The 27133-nt window shown below is 42.5% G+C and overlaps 1 protein-coding gene across 1 annotated transcript in view; it reads left to right on the plus strand.

Moving 5' to 3' along the window:
• The first annotated feature begins 1560 nt into the window (after positions 1-1560).
• Positions 1561-27133, plus strand: part of CERKL (ceramide kinase like) — a 95002-nt gene continuing 69429 nt past the window's right edge. The window contains exon 1 of the mRNA XM_059703933.1: positions 1561-1928. Coding sequence (XP_059559916.1) covers positions 1697-1928 — 232 coding nt within the window. The 5' untranslated portion in view covers positions 1561-1696. The remainder of the gene's footprint in view (positions 1929-27133) is intronic.

The raw sequence follows: 27133 nt of genomic DNA on the forward strand, positions 1-27133 counted from the left end.
GCTGTGACTACAAGACGCTGCCTCCAGAGCTGCGACTCCTTCTGCAGAGGCACCAGCCTGCCCCACGGATGCCGCCTCCCTGGGCCACCTGAAGCCGGCGTGGGGTTAGCAGCAGCTGCGCTTCTGCTCCAAGAAACAGCTCGCTGTAATCAGATCAATCCGAGGCTCTTCCCCGCTTTGCCTGGAAGCCTGGTGTTTGTTTTCAGAGCATTGAACAGCCAGAGTCCTAGCTTAACTGGCACACAGGTGTTTTATGTCTGAGAGGGATTTGGCTGGGCCACCAGACAGTCTACCTCCCTGGATTTTTGAAATCCAAGTTTGAGCAGAGAACCTTGAGTCACTCCTGCTACCATAACTTTTCAGTGTGACCAGAGATGAGGATGTCCTTGGTTAGGCACCGGCACACCGGAATTAGATTTACAATTCTATTGATTTAATTTCCTCTTCAACTCCCTGACCCCTAACTTTTTTTCAATAGTTATTCTGGACTTATGAAACACCTGCTGATTCCCCCCACTCCGCCCCCGCCCCCATTATTACACTACTTAGAGCAGCTTTCCTCAGCCCCGAACATTGGAATCACCTGGGGAGCTTTTAAAACTCCTGAACTCTGGGTCCCATCCCCAGAGATTCTAATTCAGTCGTCTTTGAGTGCGGCCTGGGCACCTGGGTTTTAAAAAATCTCCCCAGGAAACTCATGTGCAGCCATCACTGCGGACCGCGGGGGGGCCCCCAGGCTCCCCGCGTTCCAAATCAACTATCAGCTAAGGCCAGGCATCGCAGCTACCAGGAGCAGGTGAAGGGCGAGGCCCAGGCTCTCTCCAGTGCAGGTAACACTGTATGGAGCAGAGGCCTCCGGGAGCGCAAGTCCTGCTGCTAGTCGTCGCTCTCCAGGGAGGGAGTGCCAGAGGCGGCAAGGACAGGACAGAGGTATCTTGGGGCAGGGAGGCACCTTCCTTTAACACTAAACCTGCCGGTTGAGAATGGGCCTATGCAAACCAAGGACTTACCTCTGACTTCCTCTCAGGGCTTTGGGAATCGAGCCCGTGGTCATTCTACACCAGCTGCATAAAAATCAGCTAATTATTGAGGGCGTGCGCGCGTGGTTACAAAGGGCGACCTCTGCTCCCCGGGAGAGGCCTCTGCAAGGGAAGGGGAGGCCCGGGGCGGGGGTGGGGGTATGCCCTTGCAACTCAAAGTGTGTTCCGCGGCCCAGCGGCGTCAGCAACGCCGGGGAGCGTCCCAGCAATACAGCGCTTTGGGTCTCCACCCAGACCGATTCAAGCATTTCAACAGGATGCCCACGAGGGTGAGTATGCAAGTCTACAGCCAAAGTTTGAGGAGCGCGGATGTATTCAACTGCGGGCAACGCCACGCGCTACATTGCATTGAATAGTAAGGCCTGGATGGAGAGAGCACTTACTCCTCTTCCCGCACCTGCCTTTTTTTGTCTGTTTGTCTGGTTGTGTGCATCTTGAGCGGCAGAGACTAGAGGCCTGCGGGATACGGTGCTGCACTTGGTCGGGCGGCCCCGCCTGCCCGCCCCGCCCCCTCCTGGGTCTCAGCCCCGGGTGCGGTTGCTGTGGCAGCGCGGGACGCGGCTAAAGTGGCGACTGCCGGGCCTCCACCTTCTCCTCCTTCTCCAAATCGCCCTCCTCCACGACCCCAGGCCCCCAGCCCAGCCCGCGGCTCCGCCATGTCCCGGGGGAGGCGCGGCAGCCGCGTGAGCGCCCTGGAGGGCGGCGGGGAGGAGGCGGCGGCGGCGGCCGCGGGGCCCTCGGTGCCTTGGGCGGTCCCGCAGCAGCCGGCGGCGGCGGCCGAGCAGGTTCTGCTCCGGGGCATCTTCGAGATCGGGAGGAGCAGCTGCGACATGGTGCTGAGCGAGCGGGCTCTGAGGTGGCGGCCCATTCAGCCCGAGCGCCCCGGGGGTGAGTGTGCTGGTCGGAGCCTTCGCCTCCTACTGCTGCCCCCTCCCCTTCCTCCCCCTCCTCCTCTCCCCCCCACCCCCCCTTGCACAGGCCGCCCGGGCGCTGCCTCCCCTCCTCCCTGAGCTCCTCCTCCGCCCTGCGGGCTGCGGCGTCCTCCCAGCCAGTTGGGGGGAACCCGAGCCATTCCCTGGGGCCCGGGCTACTGGCCGCCTCCTGCCGGGCTTTCCCCTGGGGGTGCACTTCCGGGCCAGCGTCACCCGCAGCTTCTGCTCGGCGCCGAAGAGGAAAGAACGGATCCCCCAGGGCAAAGGGGTGGTGGTTTCTAAGGCGGGAAGGTCCGTCCTCCCCGCGCAGGCGATGAAGTTTTAGTGTCAGTTTCTGGCCGCGCTCTGCAAGTGTGAGCCGTTTCCGGGCGTCCCTCCACGCGGGTTCTGAGTGCAACGGTCCCTTTGCTGACTTCCGAGAGTTTGGCCTCGGGCTTTGGAGTCTCTGGACTTTTCCATCCTTCACATCCCCCTGCCACTGTCTAGAGTCCAGCCTTCTTCGGGCTCAGTCTGGAAACTTTTGACTTTTAAGGCTCACTTTAGAGTCATCATCGTGCTGTGTACTTGCATTTGACTTTTATTGACTCGAAACTTGAGCTATTTAGAACGTGTTATAATGCTGTATTTTGCAACAGAAATATTTCAAGTCGGAGTCTAGAGATGGTTTAGAGAAAACCCTCCGGATGTGGTACAGCCTCTTCTAGTTAAACACAAACGTATGAAATTATAAATGGCCTCCCCTGTCGGAAAACAAGACACAGTGTACTATTTATATTACAGAGTAGAAAAACAACACTATTTAAAAATTTCGTGCACAAAAGTCTAACAAAATGAAGTGGCTGAGCTAGGGACCTAGCACTGGTCCTGAGTGTGAATTCAGCTTCTGTATAAGCCAGGGATTCTCAACTTGTGGGTCGCGACCCCTTTGGGGGTCAAACGACCCTTTCACAGGGGTCGCCTAAATACATCCTGCATATCAGATATTTACATTACGATTCATAACAGTAGCAAAGTTACAATTATGAAGTAGCAACAAAAATAATTTTATGGTTGGGGGTCACCATAACACGAGGAACTGTATTAAAGGGTTGCGGCAGTAGGAAAGTTGAGAACCACTGGCCATGCTCACACCACTAAAACCACCTTGACCTTAATTTAAATGTTTTCCGGTGTGTTGAACACCAAGGTAGAATATCTTCTTGCACTTTTAAGTTAAAATCTAGTATGGACAGAATCGTTCTGCTTAGTTTTCAAGTCAGTTTGAATTTGGGGGATATAGAAGTTCACAATTAGAGTTTAGGTTAGTCTACAAGAGCCACTTATACTACAATGAAGCTGAAATTTGATAGAATTAAAATGAAAGATGCAACAAATTGTTGTACAAATTAATATTGCAATTCTGGTAAACAAAGAGGCAAATAATGACGTGAAAAAGAAATGTTATTTTCTATTGAGTGGTGATTGAAGAAAAGTAGGCTTAATTAGCATTACTGTTGGTAGCATTTAAAAAGGCATCTTGACAGTTACAACTCTAAAGTTTGCAACTCTTTTTTTAAAAAAATATATTTTATTGATTTCAGAGAAGACGGAAGAGGGAGAGAGAGATAGAAACATCAATGATGAGAGAGAATCATTGATCGGCTGCCTCCTGCATGCCCTGCATTGGGCATGGAGCCCGCAACCCAGGCATATGCCCCCAGCTGGAATCGAACCCGGGACCCTTCAGTCCGAAGGCTGATACTCTATCCACTGAGCCAAACCAGCCAGGGCTCTTTGTTGTTTACTTTGGCCCTAAAACCCTCTGTTTTTCTTTTCCTTCGTCTAGATGTCCCACTTTTTCTTTGTAACTAACACCTGGTATGCAGAACACATTGGGCCCCTAAATTCAAAGGTACAGAAGCACCTTAGTATTTCTATTTATAGGAGAAACCAAGAGATGCTCTACTTAGTAACATAAGATGGGGAAGAAAAAAGGAGGTATTAAGAGATGTTTAATATGAGAAATAATGCCTGATATGGAATTAGTTTACTACATGTAAGCAAAGGACAAATGAAATCGGTCCAGAAACTGGAGGAAAAACTACATAAGGTTACTGTACTTGTGAGGACCTGGTGTGGGAGGGTGAAGCGGCGGGGGGGGGGTGCCCATGTCCATTCCAAGTTGGCTAGTGACTGGCCGTTCCAGGAAAGGGTGAGGGCGGGGTCACTGAGCATTATTAGATCACACATAGGAGATGTTTTCTGAGATCACTGTTTTTAAACCTCATGGTACCCTAGTAGTTGTTTTTTTTCAATAGACTTTATTTTTAGAGCAGTTTTAGGTTCACAGCAAAATTGGGCAACAATTTACCACATGCTTCTGTCCCCATACATATACAGCCTGCCCTGTTATCGGTGTTTCCCACCAGAGAGGTTTGTGTGTTACAAATGATGAATTTACACTGATGCATCGTCATCACCCAGAGTGTATAGACATTACAGTTCACTTTTTAAAATCCTCACCTGAGGACATTTTTTCCATTGATTTTTAGAAAGAGTGGAAGGGAAGAGAAGAGAGAGAGAGAGAGAGAGAGAGAGAGAGAGAGAGAGAGAGAGAGAGAGAACATTGATGTGAGAGAGAGAGACATCAATTGGTTCCCTCCTTCAGGAGCCCTGACCAGGGCCTGGGATGGAACTTGATTGGGATTCAAACCTGAGAACCTTTGGTGCATGGGTCGATGCTCTAACCACTTGGCAAAACCGTACAGGGCACAGTACTTCTTTTCATTGAGTTCAAGGGTGACTTGGAATAATGGCTGTGTTGCCCATCCCCATAGAAGTGAGGACTGTTAAGGACAGCCTGCAAGTCAAGATGGGAGGTATAAAAGCCATTTTTCTTGTGGAATATGTTTTTTCATGTTAATTTAAAGTAATTGCCAAGTTAGCTGTCTGTGAGCTTGCAGGAAGCAACATCCTACAGAAATGGAAGAGAGATCAGGCTAGCTCTTTGAGACCAAATGAAAAAGGTAGGCAAGACTGGATGATGAGCCCTGCCCAGGCAGAGCTGGTCAGGATTAATGCTACCGTGTGGGTAGCCCTCAAAAGAGTGCCCGGGATTGGGCATAAGGTGTCAAACATTGAGAAGAGAGCTCAGAAAGGGAGCATGAGTGGATGCCACAGGCCAGTTTGCCTAGTTTATAATTTAACCCTTGGCTTGTGCTGTAACTGAATCAGATCTTTTCAGTGTTAAATGATTTCAGAGCATCACCGATTGCTTGTTGGCATTATTCCAAATCTCAGCCAAGGACAAACTTCTAGGAACATGTGCTTACCAAGTGGTAAGCTTCTACCTGAAATGTTAGGTTGAAATAGAAAAATACCGGATTTTTGTGCCTCCCCAAAGCAGAATCTGGATTATAATGTTCTTATCTGTTTCCCTGCAAAACTACTGATGGGGAGAGTTAGTAATGGGTATATATTACTATATTAAACTCATATTTTTGTACATTTAAGAATGGTCAATTTTAGGGATCTCTGACAGGAATGCCAAATGCCCTCCCCCCTCTCTCCTTCCCCCTCCCTCCTTCCCCCCTCCCTCCTTCCCCCCTCCCCTCTTTCCCCCTCCCCTCTCCCTCCGCCCCTTCTCTCTCCTATCTCACGCTGGGAACTTTGTGATTCACTAATGGAAAGCACCCTAAAGTAGACCCTGAAGCACTATAGGGTCTTTCTAGGCGTCCTCCTGTGGTGTAGGAGAGGTTTCAGGAGTGGGCGCCAAAGGACCCGTGGTTTTGTCTCCGCACTCGCAGGGGCGTGACTGACTTTGGGCAAGTCATTTACCATCTCTGAGTTAACGGTTTCTTCACCTGCAAAATGAGGCATTTGTATGATGTGGTCTCCAAGAAGCATCAGCTCTGAAGTTGCATTGTAAAGAGAACCCCGTTTTTATAGACGTGAAGTGTTAGGATGGATGGCTTCCTAGATTAAGGAAGCCTGAGTCGGGTTTGCGTGATCAGTGGGGCCCACCGTCTGCTGTGTGTGGAGAGTGTTGCATTTTACAGCCGGAGCTTCGCAGCCCTAATGAATTTCTAATTAGAAGACCCAAGCCCCTTGCTCCCCCTTCCCCAGCTCCGGGCATAACGGTGAGAGGTGAGCCGACCCCTCAGTACAGGTCCTGTCTTTGGCAAGGAAGAAACCATTATCTACAGACAGTTGTCGGTCAAGGCCAGACATAAGCAGATTTTTCATAATGGACAGAAGGACTAGCTTATCCTTTCTTGCTGCTATTTCATTTCCTGTACTCTCTATTCAGATCTCAGAGTAAGGATTTTATGTTTGCCTAGCATTTGAATATAATGTTTTAAATATTTCTAAAAATAAAATGTGGGTTTCAAATCTTAACTATGGTTTTAAGTCTCTCTTTTTCAGAGACTTACTACCTCAGGTTACACAATTTCACCTTATGTTTTTTTTCAAAGGGTTATTCCTGCCACGACTCGGAGCCCAGCTGACTTAGAGCAGCAGCTAGAAAATCTGAGGGCGCTGCACTGCAGAAGGAGGTCTTGGCAGTGTTTCTTTGAGAAGAGAGTTAGATTGGTTCTCTTGTGCTTTACGTTTATATAAACATTTATTTGCTGGAAACTTAGCAACGTGAAAGACGATGTGGAAAAATGTGAAAATGAGAAAAGCAATCAATTTTAAAACAACAAGAGTTAGTGATTATGTGGGACTTAGCAGAGCTGGGTGCATTCTAAGCACTAATCTGCCTAAGCTGTTGGGGAACAGATGTACGTGAAACAGATCCAGTCGTCTGTTGTGTACATCCAAAGTGAGACATCTGTCAGCGGGCCGTGTGGTCAGAAATAATGGAAGCAGGGGTTAAACCCCAAAATGACCTATTACTCACGTGAATTATTGAAGGACTAATTACTCAGTAAAACATGATGCTTTGGTTCACTGTGCTACATATTAAGAATAAAACAATTTTAAAACTTGGTAGTATGTTTCCAAGCTGTCAAATTGGAAGGAATTTGAAAAAGATGGTTGTGAAAAATCAAGCTTACCAAGTAACTGTATGTTCTGCATATGAAGTTTTAAAATTTATTTAAATGCTTTGACAGGTCTGTTAGCCTGTTGTATACCTACCAGAGGTCCGGTGCACGGATTCGTGCACTGGTAGGGTTCCTTGGCATGGCCTGTGGGGATCGGCCGAAACTGGCAGTCCACGCCGCCTGCTGTTCCTGCCTGCCGTTCCTGCTCATCCTGGCCCTGCTGCGCCTGCCACAGGCTCTCGCCCAGTCAGTTCCGATGGGGAGAGGCTCGTGCCACCACTGCAGCAGCGGTGCTCCTCAGCTGTGAGTCCAGCATCTAGAGCCCATCAGTCAGCTGAGTGGCGCTCCCACTGTGGGAGCACACTTACCACCAGGGGGCAGCTCCTGCATTGAGTGTCTGCCCCCTGGTGGTCAGTGCGCATCGTAGCGACTGGTTGATCGGTTGTTCGGTCCCTTAAGCTTTTATATATGTAGATTGTGTCTCATCTTGTATAAATATTAGCTTTTTATTTAAGTAAAATTGGTCCATGTGGAACAACGACTGTGGAATGAATCTCCACAGCATGACTGGATGAACGTTCTGCGATGGTGGAACGTTCTGCGATGGTGGAACGCTCTGTGTCTGAATGTTGCCATCAGCCACATGTGGCTATCAAGCACCTGACATATGGCTAGTGCGACTGAGGAACTGAATTTTAATTTTATTTAACTTTAATTTAAATTCAGTAGCTACACTGTAGCTAGTGGTAACTACAGCTTTAACACTAGAGAGACTGAAATTTAGTATATACCTATATTGCCCAAAAGCAGTCAAAATGACTGCATTGTGAAAGAATAATATCGGAGCACTCTTCACTTATGTTCCTTAGCTTTTCCAATAACTCACTTGTATTCGACATTTGTTTCATGAATTTAGGGCGCAAAAGAAATAAAATAAACAACTTATTAGAACAAGTATCACTGCATAAAGATTCGAATAACAAGTACTAGTTTAGCTTATTGAGCAATTGCAACTTATCAAGTATCGACAATTTATCATGTACTTGTATGTTATCATGTGATGGTAATCGAAAAAAAATGAAAACTGTTATTTCAATACAGAGCCGAACTGTTATTACTCAATTCAATAATAAGAGTCATTTGATTATTTAAAATTTCCCTAAGCAGTCACAATGACTTCCTTGGGCAATCTAGTGTTAAAGAATGGAGAGTTGAAAATGTTCATTTCCTTTATCCCAGGGAATTTAATCTTTATTTTAAAAGATATATAAAAAATTTTTAAATCTCTATTTCTATGGAAAGGTACAGTTTTCAAATAATTAACGTCAACATAGAACTGATCTGCTCATACAATCTGAGCTGCTGATTTAAAGGTAAAACTGATGAGTCTAGAAAATGGAGTTTGAAGGAAATTAAATCTTACACTCACTGTTTGCATGCAAACCAGAAGTTGAGGACCCTAACTTAGTGTAATGGAAGACTGAACCCAGAGGCAGGGAGGCAGGCAAAACCCTTTAACATACTCTATAAATACAAAAAAAATGCTTTATTTGTAATTGTGAATTAATTGGCTAACAGTAAAATTGTTAAAAGTCATCATATTATTCTTCATGGTCACCATGATTTATTATTTAAACTGAAATTTGGTAAACTTAGTTTCTTTTTTTATTTTTTATTCTTTATCGTTTAAAGCAGGGGTCGGCAAACTGCGGCCCCTTGAGTGTGGCTCTTCCACAAAATACCACGTGCGGGCGCGCACATACAGTGTGATTGAAACTTTGTGTCCACACCCAAGAGGCCAAAGAGCAGCATGTGGCTCGCAAGCCGCAGTTTGCCGACCACTGGTTTAAACATGCCACAACCATGGGCGCCATCTGAAGGCCAGTACTTTTTAAAACTGATCTACTTTTGTTTTCCTCTTTATCCAATCCCTCGCCCACGTGGGTGTCTTTGGGGCTGGAACCGGCACAGAACTATCCTCCTAGGAGTGGGGAACAGCACTTGCATTGATGCCAAGGGCTATAGGAAGAACAAATTGAGAGTCAAATGGTCTGGATCAAGGTCAGTAAATCAGAAAAGTTGGTCCAGGTGGGATTGTCCAAAGAAGGAGGACCTGAGGTACCCTGCAGAAGTCTAAACATGATGAAACTAAAGAATGAAAGAGCCAGGGCAGTAGATATAGGAATCAACGGATAGGTTGGGTACAGAGGCAGATGGGATGCTATTGCTAGACTGAACATTTTTGTGCCCCTGTAATTTGGGAAAGTGGACCATCCTTGTTTAAAGGGCCAGGGATGTGGTAGATATAATTCATTGTGGTCTCCGTTACTAGAATACTCATTCTGAACCTCATTGCTTATCCCACCTAGTCTATTACTTGATACTTGACTAGGTTATTAGATTACATTTCAAATATTGACAAATCTACAAACATCATCAAGTCCTCAACATGGGCCTCTCTAAGTTCTGCCATATAACTATATTTCTGCCCAAGTTTTAGGAGTACTGTGATAATGATGGGGATAATATATGCTGAGCTAGTAAGGGATATCTGTGTGTGTGTGTGTGTGTGTGTGTGTGTGTGTGTGTGTGGTGTGAGAAAAGGGAAAGAACTCTGAGTAGCATGGCTTTTTATATTCTTTTATATTTTCCTAAATCAGTACATGATGAAGGGGGAGGTAAAGGGAAAAGAGGGGAGAAAAATGGAGTTTGAAGGAAATGAAATCTTATACTCACTTTTTGGATGCAAACCGGAAGTTGAGGACCCTTAGTTAGTGTAATGGACGACTGAACCCAGAGTCAGGGAGGCAGGCATAGGCAGGCAGATATGCATACCAAAAAAAAAAAAAGAAAAAAAGAAAAAAAATTGGCACAGTGCTATGGACTTATGGTAAGCCTAAAGATAAGTCTAAAATAATGTACCAGCTGTCATCAGGGAATTCCCATGTACATTCCAAGATTTTCATCAGAAACAGTGTTCTGGAAACTACCATGGCTGCTACACAACAGTGTCCAGTATTTGACTAAAAATAGTGAACATTTATTGATGTTTACTCTGCCAGGTCCTATGCTAAGTATCTTATCTGTTTAATCTTCCCAATGAGACTGTGTAGTCTAGATAGGATTTTTATCCCCGGGGTCCAGAGTTGTTAAATAGCTTGCCCAAAGTCATGCTAGTAATGGAGTTGCTGGGATTCAAAGCCAAGCCATCTGAGCCTAGAGCCACGGTGTACCCATTCGGTTATGCTGCTTTCTCAGTCAAGCAAGAAAGAAGACTCCCTCATACCTTCAGGAGTCTGATGTCTGAGTTAGTGATAGTGTAGCATCATAGTCCAAACCAATATGAAAAACAAAACAAAACACAAAAAACCTTTACTACAATAATGTCATCTGATTTCTTTCAGACCTTTAAGACAGTTCCCCCATAGAGAGCATATTCCAGTTCTCTCGGCATTTTTTAATTTATGAGTAAATGACCAAAATGGGATAGAGAAATGGGAGTTTTTTTTAAAAAAATATATTTCATTGATTTTTTACAGAGAGGAAGGGAGAGAGAGAGAGAGTTAGAAACATCGATGAGAGAGAAACATCGATCAGCTGCCTCCTGCACATCTCCTACTGGGGATGTGCCCGCAACCCAGGTACATGCCCTTGACCAGAATCGAACCTGGGATCTTTCAGTCCACAGGCCGATGCTCTATCCACTGAGCCAAACCGGTTTCGGCGAGAAATGGGAGTTTTTATTTATTTATTTTAAAATATATTTTTATTGATTTTAGAGAGGAAGGGAGAGGGAGTGAGAGATAGAAACATCAATAATGAGAGAGAATCATTGATTGGCTGCCTCCTGCATGCCCCCTACTGGGGATTGAGCTGGAAACCCAGGCATGTGCCCTTGACTGGAATCGAACCCAGGACCCATCAGTCTGCAGGTCGACGCTCTATCCACTGAGCCAAATCAGCAAGGGCAAGAAATGGGAGTTTTTAAAGTTTTTTTAAAACCCCATATATATTACTAGAGGCCCGGTGCATGAATTTATGCATGGGTGGGGTCCCTTGGCCTGGCCGGCGATTGGGGCCCATCGGGACTGTCTTGCCCAGTCCCGATTGGGGCTGGCCGGCTGGGGGGGGGGTGTGGGGGGAGGGAATTGCAGGAGGTTGGCTGGCCTGGGGGTCGGGGGGGGCAAAGGGGGAGGCACCACAGGAGGTTGGCTGTGGGAGAAGACTGACCACCAGGGGGCAGCTCCTGCATTGAGCATCTGCCCCCTGGTGGTCAGTGCACGTCATAGCAACTGGTCGACCGGTTGACCAGTTGTTTGGTTGTTTGGTCACTTAGGCTTTTATATATATAGATGGAAAATGTTAAACATACCCAAATGTAGAAAGAATAACATAATAAGCCCCCATGTTCAATGACAGGTGAAGCTCTATGTAACACATTGAGGTTAGATAGTTTTCAAGACCAGTCTTGTTTCATCTGTGACCTACCCATTTCCCTTCTTTCTCTGGAAGAGTTTGAAGCAATTCTTAGACACATCTAATTAGGTCTATAAATATCTCAGCATACATCTCTAGGAGGTAAGAATTTGTAAATTTATAATACACAATATAATCACAATTCCAGTATTTTATTAGTTTACTTTCAACATTATTTTGTATTGGTTTCAGAATAGTGGTTAGACAATCATTTACTTTACAATTTGTTCCCCCCAATGTTGCCAGTACGCACCTGGGACCATACATGTTATAGCATTATTATTGACTCTATTTCTTATGCTGTACTAAATTTACATCCTGGTGACTATTCTGTAACTGCCAATTTGTACTTCTGAATCCCTTCACCTCTTTCACCCAGCCCCCACCCCCCTTCTATACTATTCCAATGTAAAATAATCCTTAAATATCCAGTGATCATATTTTCCTGATTATTTATCTTTTTCTTTTTTTAAAATATAAATCAACATTTAAATAAGGTCCATATTGCAGTTGGTTGCTGTCTTTTATTTTCCTAATCCACAGATTGTTCTCTCTCTTTTTTATTTCCTTGCAATTTATTTTCTGAAAAAAACTGGTGGTCTGGCCTGCATTTTCCCATTGAAATATGGAGACAAATGTCTGTGAAAGATAAAAAGGGGAGGAACAGATTCAGAGGGATACCTTTAGACTGTGATGACACCTGTGTGTGTGTTTGGGGGGGGTGGGGTGAAGCAGACAGGGGTGGGGAAAGCCTCAGTAGAGGATACTTATCTGATAAATTCTTTGCTTATCTATGTTGAGAGTTTGAGAGAAAAGACTGCCCCTTAGGAGTCTTGCCTTGGAAAAGAAATGGCCAAATCTCAGCAATTTCCAGTCATGGGCTATGGAATGCTCAAATTGTCCCAACTCTAGATTTTTGGACCAATGGGAACCCCTTCAAGTTGACTTCTCTGAGTCCTTTGACCTTCTCTCAGCCATCTCTGATAGCTTTCTTTCATGAATGGTAAGATATTCCAGGCTCATCTTGAACATTTCATGCCTGAGATGTGGCATTAACACCATCATCAAGGAAGCCTAGTTCCTTTTATTGGGTAGTGGTGTTTAGAGACCACAATTTGAGCACCAAGTGTGCTCATTGCTAATACTTCCTTTATATGGTCTTGTTTCTATTTTTTCTAAACAGAAAATGTATGATAGAATTATGCTGACTTCCAGTTCAGGTTCAAGACTAAGAGGTTTTTTACTTTCTCTCCTTTCTCCTAACCTTAAAAATCCCTAACTGTTGCTGTATCCTTCAATACATGTACATCAGAGTACACATCACAGAATAACAATCAGCAGTATAATTACGGAAAGCCATTTAAGATCATTCTGTATTTTTGGTTGTTGCTCATAGAGTATGTACCACTTTAAGTATATGCCATGTGTAGTCAAGTAATGTGTTTTAAAGATACTTGGAATCATTCTCATTTGTGATGTTATACCTCTAACTCAATGCGCAGAATTATTTGTTTCATTTTGGTTTGGGGCATGGCTTTTAAAAAATCTAATTTTCCTCTGTGTATAACACATCCAACAGCAACTTGGGCTTACTCCTCATGGGTGGCGGAATACTATGGCCTTCCTGTGACATTACGCCCTATACATAAAAAAAAAAGGATATATATATATATATATATATATATATATATCTCCTATCTAATAATAGACAAACATGGTAATTAACCGTACCTCCAAAACACGTCCCATTGGCTAATCAGGGTGATATGCAAATTAACTGCCAACCAAGATGGCGGCCGGCAGCCAGGCAGCTGAAGGGAACAGGAGGCTTGCTTGCTCCAGTGATGGAGGAAGGCAAGGTTCCCCGCCTGCCGCCACCCAGCTCTGTGCTGCACTCTAAGCAACTATGTTGCAATTATAGAAGCTAAACAATCCCCAGAAACCTGCTTTCAGCCAGCCGGGCCTCAGAGCTGGAGTTGCAACAGTGCTTCAATTATAGAAGCTAAACAAAGCCCAGATACCTGCTTTCAGCAGTGGAGGCCTCAGAGCTAGAGCCAAGCCTCAGAGCTAAAGCCAGCTCTCAGTTCCAGTGACAGCCATAGAAGGTAAATAAATCCCAGGATTAAAAAAATAAAATAAAATAAAAGGAGAGGTTGGGAGCTTCAGTCACCCGCCAGCCTGAAAACGGCCCTCAGCCCCTCACCCAGACTGGCCAGGCACCCCAGTGGGGACCCCCACCCCGAAGGGGGTGTGACCAGCTGCAAACAGCCATCAGCCCCTCATCCAGGCTGGCCAGGCACCCAAGCGGGACCCCCCACCCTGATCTGGGACACCCTTCAGGGCAAACCAGCCTGCCCCCACCCGTGCACCAGGCCTCTATCCTATATAGTAACAGGGTAATATGCAAACTGACCCTAACAGCAGAAGGACTGGGAATGACTGGCCACTATGATACACACTGACCACCAGGGGGCAGACGCTCAATGCAGGAGCTGCCCTCTGGTGGTCAGGGTGCTCTCACATGGGAGGAGCTCTGCTCAGCCACAAGCCAGGCTGATGGCTGCCAGTACAGTGGTGGTGGTGGGAGCCTCTCCCGCCTCCTCAGCAGCGTTAAGGATGTCCGACTGCAGTTTAGGCCTGCTCCCCGCTGGCAAGTGGACATCCCCTGAGGGCTCCTGGGCTGCCAGAGGGATGTCTGATTGCCATCTTAGGCCCAATCCCCTGGGGAGTGGGCCTAAGCCAGCAGGTGGTCATCCCCTGAGGGGTCCCAGACTGTGAGAGGGCACAGACTGGGCTGAGGGACCCTCCCTCCTCTGCCCCCCCCTCCCCCGCCAGTGCACACATTTTTGTGCACCGGGCCTCTAGTATATGTATATAAAAAAATCTAATTGTGTTCTGTAATTATGTAAAATGTTTATATGGTTCCAAAGTTAAATCCACTAAGCAAGCCCTATTATGAGAAGTATAACTTATCTGTGTTTCTTCTACCATTTTTCTTTCTCCCTGTTACAGGTAAGATTCTTTTTTCAAGTTTTTGTTTTATTCTTTTATTTTTTAAATATAAGCAAATATGTACATATATTCTTGTCCTTACTCCACCTGTATCCACTTTCTTAAATGCATGTGGGTTTTGAAGAATGATTGGAGTTGGCTACAAGAAGGAGTAAGAAAACATATCCAGAAAAAATAATATTTTAGAAAAAAAACAAAAACCTCAGGAGAGAATGCTTTGACCTATTTGGAAAATACTAGTAAGACCATAGTCTGTAGTGGACATTAGTGGGGGGAGATGACAGTGCTTTGTGATGAGTTAATAGTTTGTATAAGGCTTTGAATATCATATTGGGAAGTTGGTGTCTTAACCTGAGGGTTGAGTAGGGGGTGGCAAAATCCAAGTGCCAGAAGAAATCAAGTTTTTGTTTTCTAAAGTAAGTGAGTTCGGGTTTTAGAAAGGCAATCGTGGGGGCAGGGTGGATTTTAAAAGGGCTCTACATTGCGTAGCCCCTTTCAGTGACCCACGTATCAAAGGACCCAGGAGGCAGTGTGTATGTAGCAGGGAGAATGGAGTGGTGAGTCTAGATGAAGGAATATTGTCAAAGAATTTGAAGGATGTGGGGCTTGAGAGAAAGGAAAGAAACAATGCGATGCTGAGATTTTTAGCTCAGACAATGAAATGGATAGTGGACACTCTTAAAGTTAATTCTCAGATCTGCAAAATGAGAAGCATTTTACTTGAAATGTATTCTACAAAGCATCAAATATGCCAGTGGCTAGCAAAATGTCCAAACAGAAGGGAAATTGACAGGTTGAAAAATGCATAAGCTGGAGAAATCTCTCCTGGATTGTAAAGTGAACCCTATCAATGTAAGATCTATGTTTCCATGGGCCTCAGGCTCCCTCTTCTGTGTCTGGTTTCTTTTAGGTTGAGACCACTTAAAAAAAAGTTTAAATCTATTTTCAGAGAGATTAGTCAGTAAATATTGGTAAATAAATTTCTTTGTACAGCCATAATATTTAGGTATTATTAAAATATAAAGTCAGTGAAATAATTTAAAGTGTCAGTTTTTATATGTAGAAAAACTTTATATATGATTTTAAACTAAAAAAATCATTTAGAATATAAAATCCCTTTGCTGTTATTTTTTTGTCTAATACAAATAATGTTTTCCAAATCAAAATTTTATGTTTAGTAAAGGTTACAAACACATAATTCAAAGTACTTTCTAGTGTCCATCTGTGCAGAAAGCATAGGATCAATAAAACTGAGCAGCTGTTAGGATGTATTAGTTTCCTTATATTTTAGGCATGTTTTCATGTATTGAAAGTGTAAAGTGAAGACAGTATATGTTTTGTTGTGGTTTTTCATTATACAGATGAGAACTTTCAGTGAAGATCTTGGTGAATATAACATACTTTTAAAGTCCCATTCATAGCATACTTATTTTAGGTAATATTTCCTTTAAATGCTCAGAGTAAACTAAACATTGTAGATAACGTTCTTTTGTCATATAATTTGATTTATAATAAGCTCTTATTTTTAAAGTAGAAACAAATTTTTCTCTAGAAGTTGCATTTTTGTTTATTAGAATTAACTTTTTTCACACTTGGGGGAAAATATGTGTTGGTATCCTAGCTTCTAGCACTTTCCAGTTTGAATGTCTTACACTGGGACCACACCTACTCTGTGTTGGGCTTCATGCCATGGAAGGTTTCTGGGTGAACCTACTTTTACTCAAATCTGCATGAAAAATATGTGCCTTAACATGCAAAGTGGTCTTTCAAATTGAACTTTATCCTAGAATATAAGGTAAGTCCCAACAATTAGTTTGGAAAGCTGTGGGATGTGTTTTGGCTTTGACTTTTCAAAAACCTTCAGCCAATAACATTTAATTAGCATCAGTTGTGTACATGGTGTACTTTGGGGTGATATGACGAGTTCCAAATATTCTAGAAGATCTCAGACTTCTGTGGTTGAAACTGAAAATGCACTTACTAAACTATGAGCTGCTTTACATTAACATAATGATTCAGTTACCTATTGCTTAACTACTGCGTATGGGACACCCAGTTGAAGCTGTTGATTTTGAAAGTGAAGAATTCTTTTTTTAAAAAATATATCATTATTATTGAACATATTACAAATGCCCTCTTTTATTTCTGCCCCCTCCTCCCCCCCCCCCCCACCGTTAACCCCCATCCACCCTGCTCCTGCCCTTAAACTCACCAAGTAACCAAGTATTATTGTTAGCTTTGAAAATAACAACTATCTTCACCGTCATTCTTGGGTAGACTGAAGAAATCAGAAAACTCACCTTGAAGGCCTCTATAAACACTTCAGTATTCTTATTGGTTAATATTCTGCCTTCATATGAGTATCAGTAAAATCAGTTAAACACAAACTCTGATTATTCAACATACTATCATGTTCACTTTACTGCTAAACAATATTATGCCCTCTATATAATATTCTAATTTCATTTTTTCACCTTAATAAAAGCACTGGTCATTACTACTGCCACCGATGCTCATTTGTCCGCACATACTGTTGCAACATAATGTGTTGTGCATTTGATACGGATATTCCCATATTGCCATAAGGAGCTGCTATTATTTTAGACACCAACTGATTCCATGATAGTGTCAGATTTCTTTAACATATGCTTATGTTTTTGTACAAATGACCCTGAGAAACATCTGCTGGTTTTGTGGTGGTATCTACTGTTTCTTTTTTAGAATTTGACCTGCCAGTCGCTTTTTAATGTGAATATACAGTATTTCATTAGGTAGGCTCACTTACGGGTTTCCATGCCATTGATATTAATTAACAATTTGAGTTAGCCTAATGGCATAATTCAGAAATTGAAGCTGCCTGTACACATTATTTTAAACATAGCTTTAATTTTTTAGTGATTGATACTTTAAAATAGAATAGTGCCCTTTTAATGGATCCTTTAGGATCTAAAAAGACAGGTCCAAAATTGCTTTCTAATGGCTCTGAATTTACTCATTGAATTTTACAGAAGTGTGTAGGAGTCGTGGTATATTGTTGGTTAGTTCATAACCTGTGCTAGTCCTTCTTAGTATCTTTGATGAGAGCATAAAGGCTGACAAAGGAAAAGGAAGTGAAGTTTCTATAAAGTTGTGAAATCTTTGCTCCAGGAGACTGGGAAGCATCTAGAGAGCTAAGCCTGGTTTGATGGACGGACAGCCCTTTTACAGGCTTTGTTATGACCTTGCCTAAAAAGCAGGGATCACAGATTTCCTTGTCTGGCATTTTCTTTTCTGCTTTCCTCCTTGTTTGCTCTATTTTTAAAGACAGCCATTTATTCAAAGGAAGCATTTGAGGTACTTAAACCTGAAACATCAACAAAATGAAGAACAAACAAAACTTTCTTTGAATAGCAATACTTGTCCTTGCTTTCCAGTGGAAAATGTATAGATTCTTTCCAGTTCCCTTTATTTTTCTAGAGGACATTATCATAAAATTTTTATTACCTACACACCATACCAAATCTAAATCCAATAAAGTAAATACTGTACATGAAAGCTATAGTCCTTAATCACAGTGTGTACCTGTGTTGTTAAGATAGTAACTAGAACATCTCGCCTCTGTGTCCTGCTCATCTGCCTTCCGTACACCAGCTGCGGGACTCCTTCCGACTCAAGCATGTCATCATGCACATCTTTGTGCTCGCTCAGCTGCCCTTGCTGCTCTTACTCTCCCTCCGTCCCTTGGGTGACTGATGTCATTAGGACAACCTTCTGTCTCCCACTTGTCATCACTTGGCTGAAACTGAGCGAGGTCCTTGCCAGTCACCTTAGGGTGCTGGATCTGCTGTGGTCCAGCTTTGGCCCTGGTGAGATCTGTGTCCCTTCCGCGCCAACACTCAATTCTGTGAGGGGTGACAGGATTATTGAAAGCTTTATTTTCAGTGATACAACCCAAGCATGGCTGTGCTGAGTGCCTAAGTAGCTTCCCTTTCGGCCTGAAATAGGAGAGGTAGGTGCCTCAGTGTCCCTTGAGAAAGAGGGATTTCCCTCAGCCTTCTGGGCTCAACACTCAACCATTTAAGTGGGCAGGCTGTTGGATCCAAAGGGGAATGTAATTCCCCCCCGAGTTGTGCTTTAGTTTCTCCCTCTGTGTCTGAGGATGAGTAGGACCAACTAAGGGAAGTCCCCAATGACTTTTCTTGTCTCTTGTAGAACAGGCCATTTACTTTCAGTCATAGCTTACACCCCTCTTGTTCCTCCTACCCTGTCTGTCCATGGCACTGGAGAAACCATAGGGATGGGGAGGATGTTCTTATAAAATGACTTTCAGGTCCTGGGTATAGCTAGAGTCATGTTGAAGTATAAACAATTGAGCAGTTTTCATTTGAATACTTAGTGCTTCCTGTACTTTTTGTTATTAGTTTTTAATACAGGGAATTTTGTCTGTATTATCATGGTGGGGAGAGGTAGGGAACAGAATGAACTACATTTCCATTAACTTTGTGTGGTGTCTAGTATGATATCATGAACAGGTGGGCCCATAATTGTTTATTCGATGCTCTTTTTAAGAAGTTAATTATATCATGAAGAATAACAAAATTAATTTGTTGAAACATTCTTTAGGAAATCTTGCATGCACGTTCACTAGAGAAACTTGGGGTTTATCCCTTAAAGGACAAGGCTCTGTCTTATTTTTAATAAGATAACACTCTTTATAATTAAAACAAAATCCCAGTGTTAAGGGATTACTGTTTTAAATAATTGGAGTTATTTCCCTTGTTTCCCTGATCTCTATATATGAGAATAAATCTAATGGTGTCTTAGGATAATACATATTTCCAGATTAAATAGTTCTGTTAACCACTGCATTTCAATAATGCATCTCAAAGTTTTTGGATGATAACATAGAAAAAATGCAAGGTCAAGACCTTACTTTATTTATTATTAAATTTATCTTTATTGTTGAAAATATTACAGATGTTCCCCTTTTTTTCTTCTTTTTTCCATTGACCACCCTCCACCCCACACCTGCCCCTCCAAGGCCTTCACCACCCTGTAGTCTGTATCCTTGGTCTATGCATATATGCATATAAGTTTCCTAGGTAATTTTGCACTCCCCCTGCCCCCCCCCCTCCGCCCTCATCCCTCTTAGATTCATCAGTCTGTTCCATGCTTCTCTGTCTTTCCCTCTATTTAGTTTATTTTGTTCATTAGATTCCACATCTGAGTGAGATCATGTGATACTTATCTTTCTCTCTCTCTGACTGGCTTATTTTGTTTAGCATAATACTCTCCAGGTCCCTTACTTTAGATTTGGGACAGGCAAAAGTACAGAAACAGGTTAAGAACAATAGAACCTGTGGAAACATTCTTTTTCAGTGATGGCTTGATCTTCGCAATACATTATTCAAAAATATAAATTCATTATTTTCATTATTTTATTTAACCCTACCCTCAAATACTATATTTAGAACTACATATTTTTCATTTCAGATAAATGCTTTCCTGAAATACTATTTTAGTGTCTGAAGATAATTTAGTTTAAAAAATGGTTAGGGTTAAAACGTTGGGCGGGGGCGGGGGGTGGGGGTGGGGGTGGGGGGAGAAGAGAAGCGAATACAAATGTCCTGCATATTGTTACTTTTAGGAAAAATTACCAGAATAAGCTTTGTTCCCCCTTCTTCTCTTTTTTGTCCCCATACTCCCAGGCCTTTTCTGAGCCTCCTAAATCATGTGTGAGCCCTGGAGAGGACAGCATTAGGGTAAGTGGTAAGAAGAGGGAGTGTTTTGCTTGGGGCCAAGTTTTTCTCCATATGGGACCTTTTTAAAACCCTCCCTTCAGCTCCTTAAATCAGAACTTGAGCTCCCAGGGAGCAGCATTAGCAGTGGGCAGGGGGGTGAGGGGTGGAGGTAGATGAAGGGCTGTTTTTCTACTTGGTCCCTCCTGGGCTTTTCAAACGGATCTGTTTCTCCACTTAATCCGGGATCAGTCTTGACCCTTTTTTCTGGGCGTAGCTGTACTGGGTCCTCCTGGGTTTGGAAGTTCAAGGAGGCACAGTTTCTAGTTCCAGTACAGACCTTTTTTAAAAACCATGCTTTTGTCCAATTTGAGAGAGAGAGAGAGGAAGGGAGAGGAATAGAGTTATAGAAACATTGATGAGACAGAAACACCATCGATTGGCTGCGTCCTGCATGCTCTGACTGGGAATGGAACCATGATCCCTTGGTTCCTGAGTCGACGCTCAACCACTGAACCACACCGGCTGGGCCCAGTACAGACTTTTAAAGAACCAGGGGCACAGAAATATGAAGGACTTTTGAGAGAGGCTCTGTTTGATCTTGCAGGAAGGCAACATGAGAAATATTGTAAATGCTACTTTCAAATCTTACACAAGTTTCTCAGTGACCTTCATCTGCCCTCTCTGGGCCTGATGGCATCCCTTGCTGTCTTGATTCATCCCTAAAATAATTGTCCTCCAAATATAACTCTAGAATTCAAATTAGTAATAAGCCAAGTGATTATTTAGCGTTCTTCTCCTTTTGGTGTTAAATATTCTTCAGCGCTCCCAATGGGAGATATTGGAACATAGAAGGGGGAAAAGGGGAATGATCAGTTTCTTTGTTTGCCATATTTTGCTTGGTCTGGTGATAAGACAGGTCACCCAATATAGGAAATTCAGCGATTCTAAAGAAATGAAAAATTAAGGCAAGTTAAGGAAATATGGTGCATTAATCTGCTAGGCTACCATCACAAAACACCACAGACTGGGTGGCTTAGACAGACATGCACTTATTTTCCCACAGTTCCGGGGGCGGGGAGTCCAAGGTCAAGGTGCTCTCGGAGTGAGTTACTGGCGCAGTCTCTCTCCCTTGGCCTGCAGACGTCCAGCGTCTCCCTATGTCTGCGCACAGCCTTTCCTCTGTGCACGCACGGGGAGAGAGAGGTCTCTGGTATCTTCCTTTTGTTATAAGGACACCAGTCCTATCAGATTAGGGCACCACCCCTATAAGTGAATTGAACCTCAATTACTCTTTAGAGGTCCTATCTTCAAATACAGTCACAATTCAACGTATAAATTTTGGGGGGACGTAATGCAGTCATAGGGGGTGGATTTACTATAGTTCTCCTTAGGCTAAACTTTTCCAAGCCCGAAAAAGAGTTTGATCCTCTTTCTCCCAAATTTTTGTTAACAGTGAGGTGAGGTGTTTTTTTGTTTGATTCTCTTTTATTTATTTATTTTTTCAATGTGAAGGTAACCATATATTAACACTGAGATGTAAGAATTGTTAGGAGTCAAGTGAGCTAATTAAAGTTGTTTGAGGAGATGGGTTATTTTTTCACATATTAAGTGAACTTGGGTAATCTAATCAGGCTAAATGCCACCCAAACAGCAATCTTTTAGTTATGTAATAGCAGCAATAGTGGTTCTGAAAGATGGTGAGATACACTTGAATATCACTAACACTGTCATGAGTTTGCTTGTCCTCGTAAAGTATTATGAAAGCATGATGAACTCATAACTTGAGGGTTTTTTTTGGGTCTATGATTACTAATGTTTGGTAAGAGATGACCATGTCTGATTATTTCTCCCAGGTATTAAGGGATTATTTCAGGTTTTGGTACTAAAATCAGTGTTCACTTATCTTCATATATTCCTGGTGTACCTTGCCAATAAATAGTTATCTTGTCCATATTGGGATGCTCTTAGGACTCTCAGATTACTGGGGCAGCCTTAAAAGATCATGCAGAGAAGTAATTTGGGTCAATATTGCTCTGCTTTTTTCAAGTCTGAACAATTCACTTTTATGGCACAATCAAAATACTGACCTACATTTAAAAGTGCAACACTGCCCTATCTGTTATATAAATCCACTGTGCTATAAAAGGTGAAATACAGAAAAGAGGTCTCTAGTATTATTTTCTCTGATGACCTTGATTATTGGTTGCTTTCTTTCTTTTTTTGGTTACATGGTCTACTTCTGAGAGATAACTGAAGTAGAAAGGTCACTAAGATTGCCATATGCAATCAGAGTAAAATAATTCTCAAGATTACAAAGTAATGATATTGAAAAATATAATGACTTAAAATTTATCTAAATAAGGACTGAAATGCGTTAATTCTATTTAGAAATACAGGGGTAGGAAAAAGTGGGCTTATAGTTGTTTATGTGGAAAATAATACAATAATTAAATAATAATACAAGAATAAACTCTGTTTTGTGTTGTACTCACAACTGTAAACTTACTTTTGCCCATCCCATATTTATAATAGAATTAGCTCTAACTTTTGATGAATGCTGATTTAAAAATTTTCCGAGTATTTAAGCCTTTAATACTTCAGTCATTCTTCCTGAAGTCGACATAGAAGCCTGTTCTTACGTTGGTTTGGTAAGGCTCTGAACATGCAAAGCAACAGATGTTATACCCAGCATAATTATATGTATCCTGGAAACACATCTTTATAGCGTAGGATTGGTTCTTGGGAAAACAAAAATTTGGCAAACAAAGGGCATTAAGTTGCTGATCTCAGCAGTAATTACCTGGAATAGATTATAATAATCTTGTGTACGTGGTAACTGCATTTATGTATTGGAAGAATAATGTGATTCTAAAATACATTAAAAGGAAAGTGAACTTATATAAATGTTATCTCATCAATCCCGTTAAAAGCAAAAAATGCCCTCAATTTTACTTTTTGGGAAAGTTACTTCAATAACTTTTTGAAGAAGTTTTCCAGGACTCTAGATCCTGATATATTGAGACCAAAGCTTTTTTATTTTTTAAATATATTTTATTGATTTTTTACAGAGAGGAAGGGAGAGAGATAGAGAGTTAGAAACATCGATGAGAGAAACATCGATCAGCCGCCTCCTGCACATCTCCCACTGGGGATGTGCCCGCAACCCAGGTACATGCCCTTGACCGGAATCGAACCCGGGACCCTTCAGTCCACAGGCCGACACTCTATCCACTGAGCCAAACCGGTTTTGGGCGAGACCAAAGCTTTTAATCATGTCTTTGTAGTTTACTGCTTTTGTTTTTGTTGTTATTCCCACTAGAAATAGAGCATTTTAAACAAATGAACTGATCCCCAATCTTTAGCATCCACATAACTGTTGGAAACAAATCGGCACTGTGAGCACCATGCTTACCTGTATTAACACTACTAAAGCCATGGTTTCTGTAATTCTGATCTCCTCTTCATGGGCATCTTAAAGCACCCTTTCTCCCTTGCCTCCATAGGTGAAGCAAAGCAGAGCTACTTAGGTCCATGTCATGGGAGGTCTGGAATGATCTGGAGCTCAGTTTGAGAACCACTGCATAAACCATTTCTTAAAAAGGTAGCAACAAAGTTGTGAGGATTTAACAAAAACTTCTGAAGTTGATGGTGTTAATTGTTCGAGTCTTGAAGCTTTTTGAATAAGAGTTTGTTCATAGTCATTGTCTAAATAGCCAGTTAGCATTAAGAACATCTAAAGATAGAGTTGTTAACATATTTTTTTCACAAAAAAGATTTTTTAAAAATATATATTTTATTGATTTTTTACAGAGAGGAAGGGAGAGAGATAGAGAGTTAGAAACATTGATGGGAGAGAAACATCGATCAGCCGCCTCCTGCACATCTCCTACTGGGGATGTGCCCGCAACCCAGGAACATGCCCTTGCCCGGAATCGAACCTGGGACCTTTCAGTCCGCAGGCCAACGCTTTATCCATTGAGCCAAACCGGTTTCGGCACAAAAAAGATTTTTGAACACAAAAGAAACCTTCAGGATAAGACATTATACTTTAAAAATATCCTGAAGTAATTGTGCTATGGGTTTTATTTTGTGTATCTTAGATGATTGGCATGTATTTGTTGTTTCTGATGATCTTCTAGACATGCCATCTCCTCGTCTTGACTTCTTAGCAACTACTTTACTTGTAACGTGTTGCTATGGTACAGTTTTCACATTTGTTGAGAAGCTGAACAAGGAAAATGGCATATTTCAGGGCTGGTGCGCTCTCACAGTATCTAATGTTTCAGTACTCAGGGTGCTGATGTATGCGGTGTTTCCTTCCCGTCGCAGAGGGTGCAAAGCCTTTTCTCCTCAGCACAGTCTACGTTTCTATAACAAAATCCAGGACCTAGAGAAAAACCACAAGATGAAACCAGGTGACTGTGATCACATTTCTGTTCCGTGCGGCATAATCATGGGTGTTTGTCAAAAACACCGTCATCCCATCCTGGGGTGGAATCGATGAAGAACTCTGCATGGTGAGTGGGGCACATAAACCCTTTCAGGATGAATACAAATAAACTTGATCTATTTCCCACAATATTGGGACAATACTAGTGCCTGATGAGGATCAATTTGAGGAGCAGTGGAACATGAGTCAACATTTGGTAATTTTTCCCTCTTTTATTTCTAATTTATTTTCCCATTACTTTGAATACTCTCTCAATTTCTACTTTTCTCCTCCTAACCCCGTCCATAAATTCTTTATAGACCCTTTGTGCCAAGGGAGGTTTACTAGTCTGCTTTGGAGAAGGCACTTAGGATGCCCCCTACTCACAGGAGCTACGTTTATAAATTTGAAACAAGGCCAGAACATTTCATATTCTCAGTGTAAGATAGAGGAATACACAAATTATTCCTGCCTATTACTGTCCTGTCACAAATACAGACTTTCTTGGTTTATCTGATTCAGGTCCTGGTGTGGTGACTGCAAATGATTTGTTGAAATTAGTTCAGATGACAATAATAATAGTGATAAATAATAACAACAATAATAAAACAATAACAACAATAGCACCTTGGATGTGCCTGAAACTTGGAAGCATCTTACATGTAAACTCACTGAATCTTCATAACAGTCCACAGAGGGAGGGCTCTTCATCATCTCAAAGGCTAAATAACTTCACCAAGGCCACACACGGAGTAACTTGGGCAAGGTCACACAGTCACTTCTCTTCCTACGCAGGTAGGAAGAGGCTGAGCCTGGATTTTAACCTCTTTCATAGGAGGACATGCCTTTAATCACTAATCTCTGTTGCTTCTCTCTCTCTCTCTCTCTCTCTCTCTCTCTATATATATATATATATGTATATATATGTATGTATATATATATATACATACATACACATATATATACACATACATACATACACACACACTAGAGGCCCGATGCATGAAGTTCATGCAAGAGTAAGCCCTCGCAGCCCCGGCTTCGTCCGGACGGTTGTTCCGCTGTCAGCTATTTTGTCAATTTGCATATTATGCTTTTATTATTATAGATTTTTTTATTTTTATTTATTTCAGAGAGGAAAGAAGAGGGAGAGAGAGAGAAACTTCAATGATGAGAGAGAATCATTGATTGCCTCCTGCACGCCCCCTACTGGAGATGGAGCCCACAATCTGGGCATGTGCCCTTGACAGGAATTGAACCTGGGTCGCTTCAGTGCGCAGGCTGACGCTCTATCCACGGAACCAAACAGAGGCATCTATTGCTTCTCTTTGATATCCTTTACTTAATAGAAACTTACATGCTGTTTTTAATCTGAGGTTTCAGGAAGACAGCAAAAGATAATCTGAAACATGAACCCATTCTATGGAATCTGTAGCATGGTCTCTCAAAGCCTAATTATGAAGTCTGTAATAATGCAATTGCAATTACAGGGTGGTGCTTTAGTCCCTCTGGTCTATAGAACAGAGGACAGGAGTGTGAGATTTAAAGTCTAGTGTTAGGTTGCAATTAAGGTTCCATCATTTAATCTGTACTTGATAAGCCTCCTCACCTCTCTGAGGATCTGTTTGGTCTTCTCTGAAATCGAGAAACAGGGTGCCTGTGTCCTTTAAGTCTACCATAACCTGGAGATAATTTATAGTTAAACAGATGGTATCTGATTTAGTGCCTAGCCTGACAGGCACTGGATCCTGATCTCCATTCCCTGTGTTTCTGTGCCACGCTATTTATAGTGAAAACTGGCTGCTTTCTCACAAGGCGGGTAGCACATTAATGGAGGGAGGTTCAACCTCTTCTAGTTTCTGGCTTCGAACACTAAGTACTATTGACCTTCAAATTTATATCTCTATTCCAGACCCCTGCTCAGAATTCTAGATTTAGAAATCTAACTAAGTAAAATATCAACTCAGAAGTCTAGTGGATGTCTCAAATGTATGTTCTAAAAACAAACTCCACATCCCCCCCAGCAGCCTCCACATATGCACTTCCTATAGACCTCCCCATCTCAGTACATGGGGGACTTCATCCTTCTAACTGCCCAAGCCAAACACACTTGGAAATCTGCTGGATTCCACTTTTTCACTCTACATCCAGTCTATCAACAAATCTTGTTGCCTCTTCCTTTAAAATACACCCCAAATTAAGCAACATCACTGCCACAGCCTTGGTAAGAGAAACCACTATTTCTCACCCATATCGTATTCGTTTCCATACAAGTCTAGTCCAGAGAATATCACTCTGTTTTCCATGGAGCACATAGAATGTTACTTTTAAACTATAGATCACGACCCTCTTCTACTTAAAAACTTCCAGTGACTTAACATCATATTCAGGTTAAAACCCAAAGTCTGTGCTGTAGTCTTTATACTTCCAACCTTCCTGTTCTCATGTCTGACCCCTCTCCTCCATTCTCACCTGCTCCAGCCACATCTCCTTGTTC

This window comes from Myotis daubentonii, chromosome 7 (assembly GCF_963259705.1).
Source record: "Myotis daubentonii chromosome 7, mMyoDau2.1, whole genome shotgun sequence".
Taxonomy (NCBI): Eukaryota; Metazoa; Chordata; class Mammalia; order Chiroptera; family Vespertilionidae; genus Myotis; species Myotis daubentonii.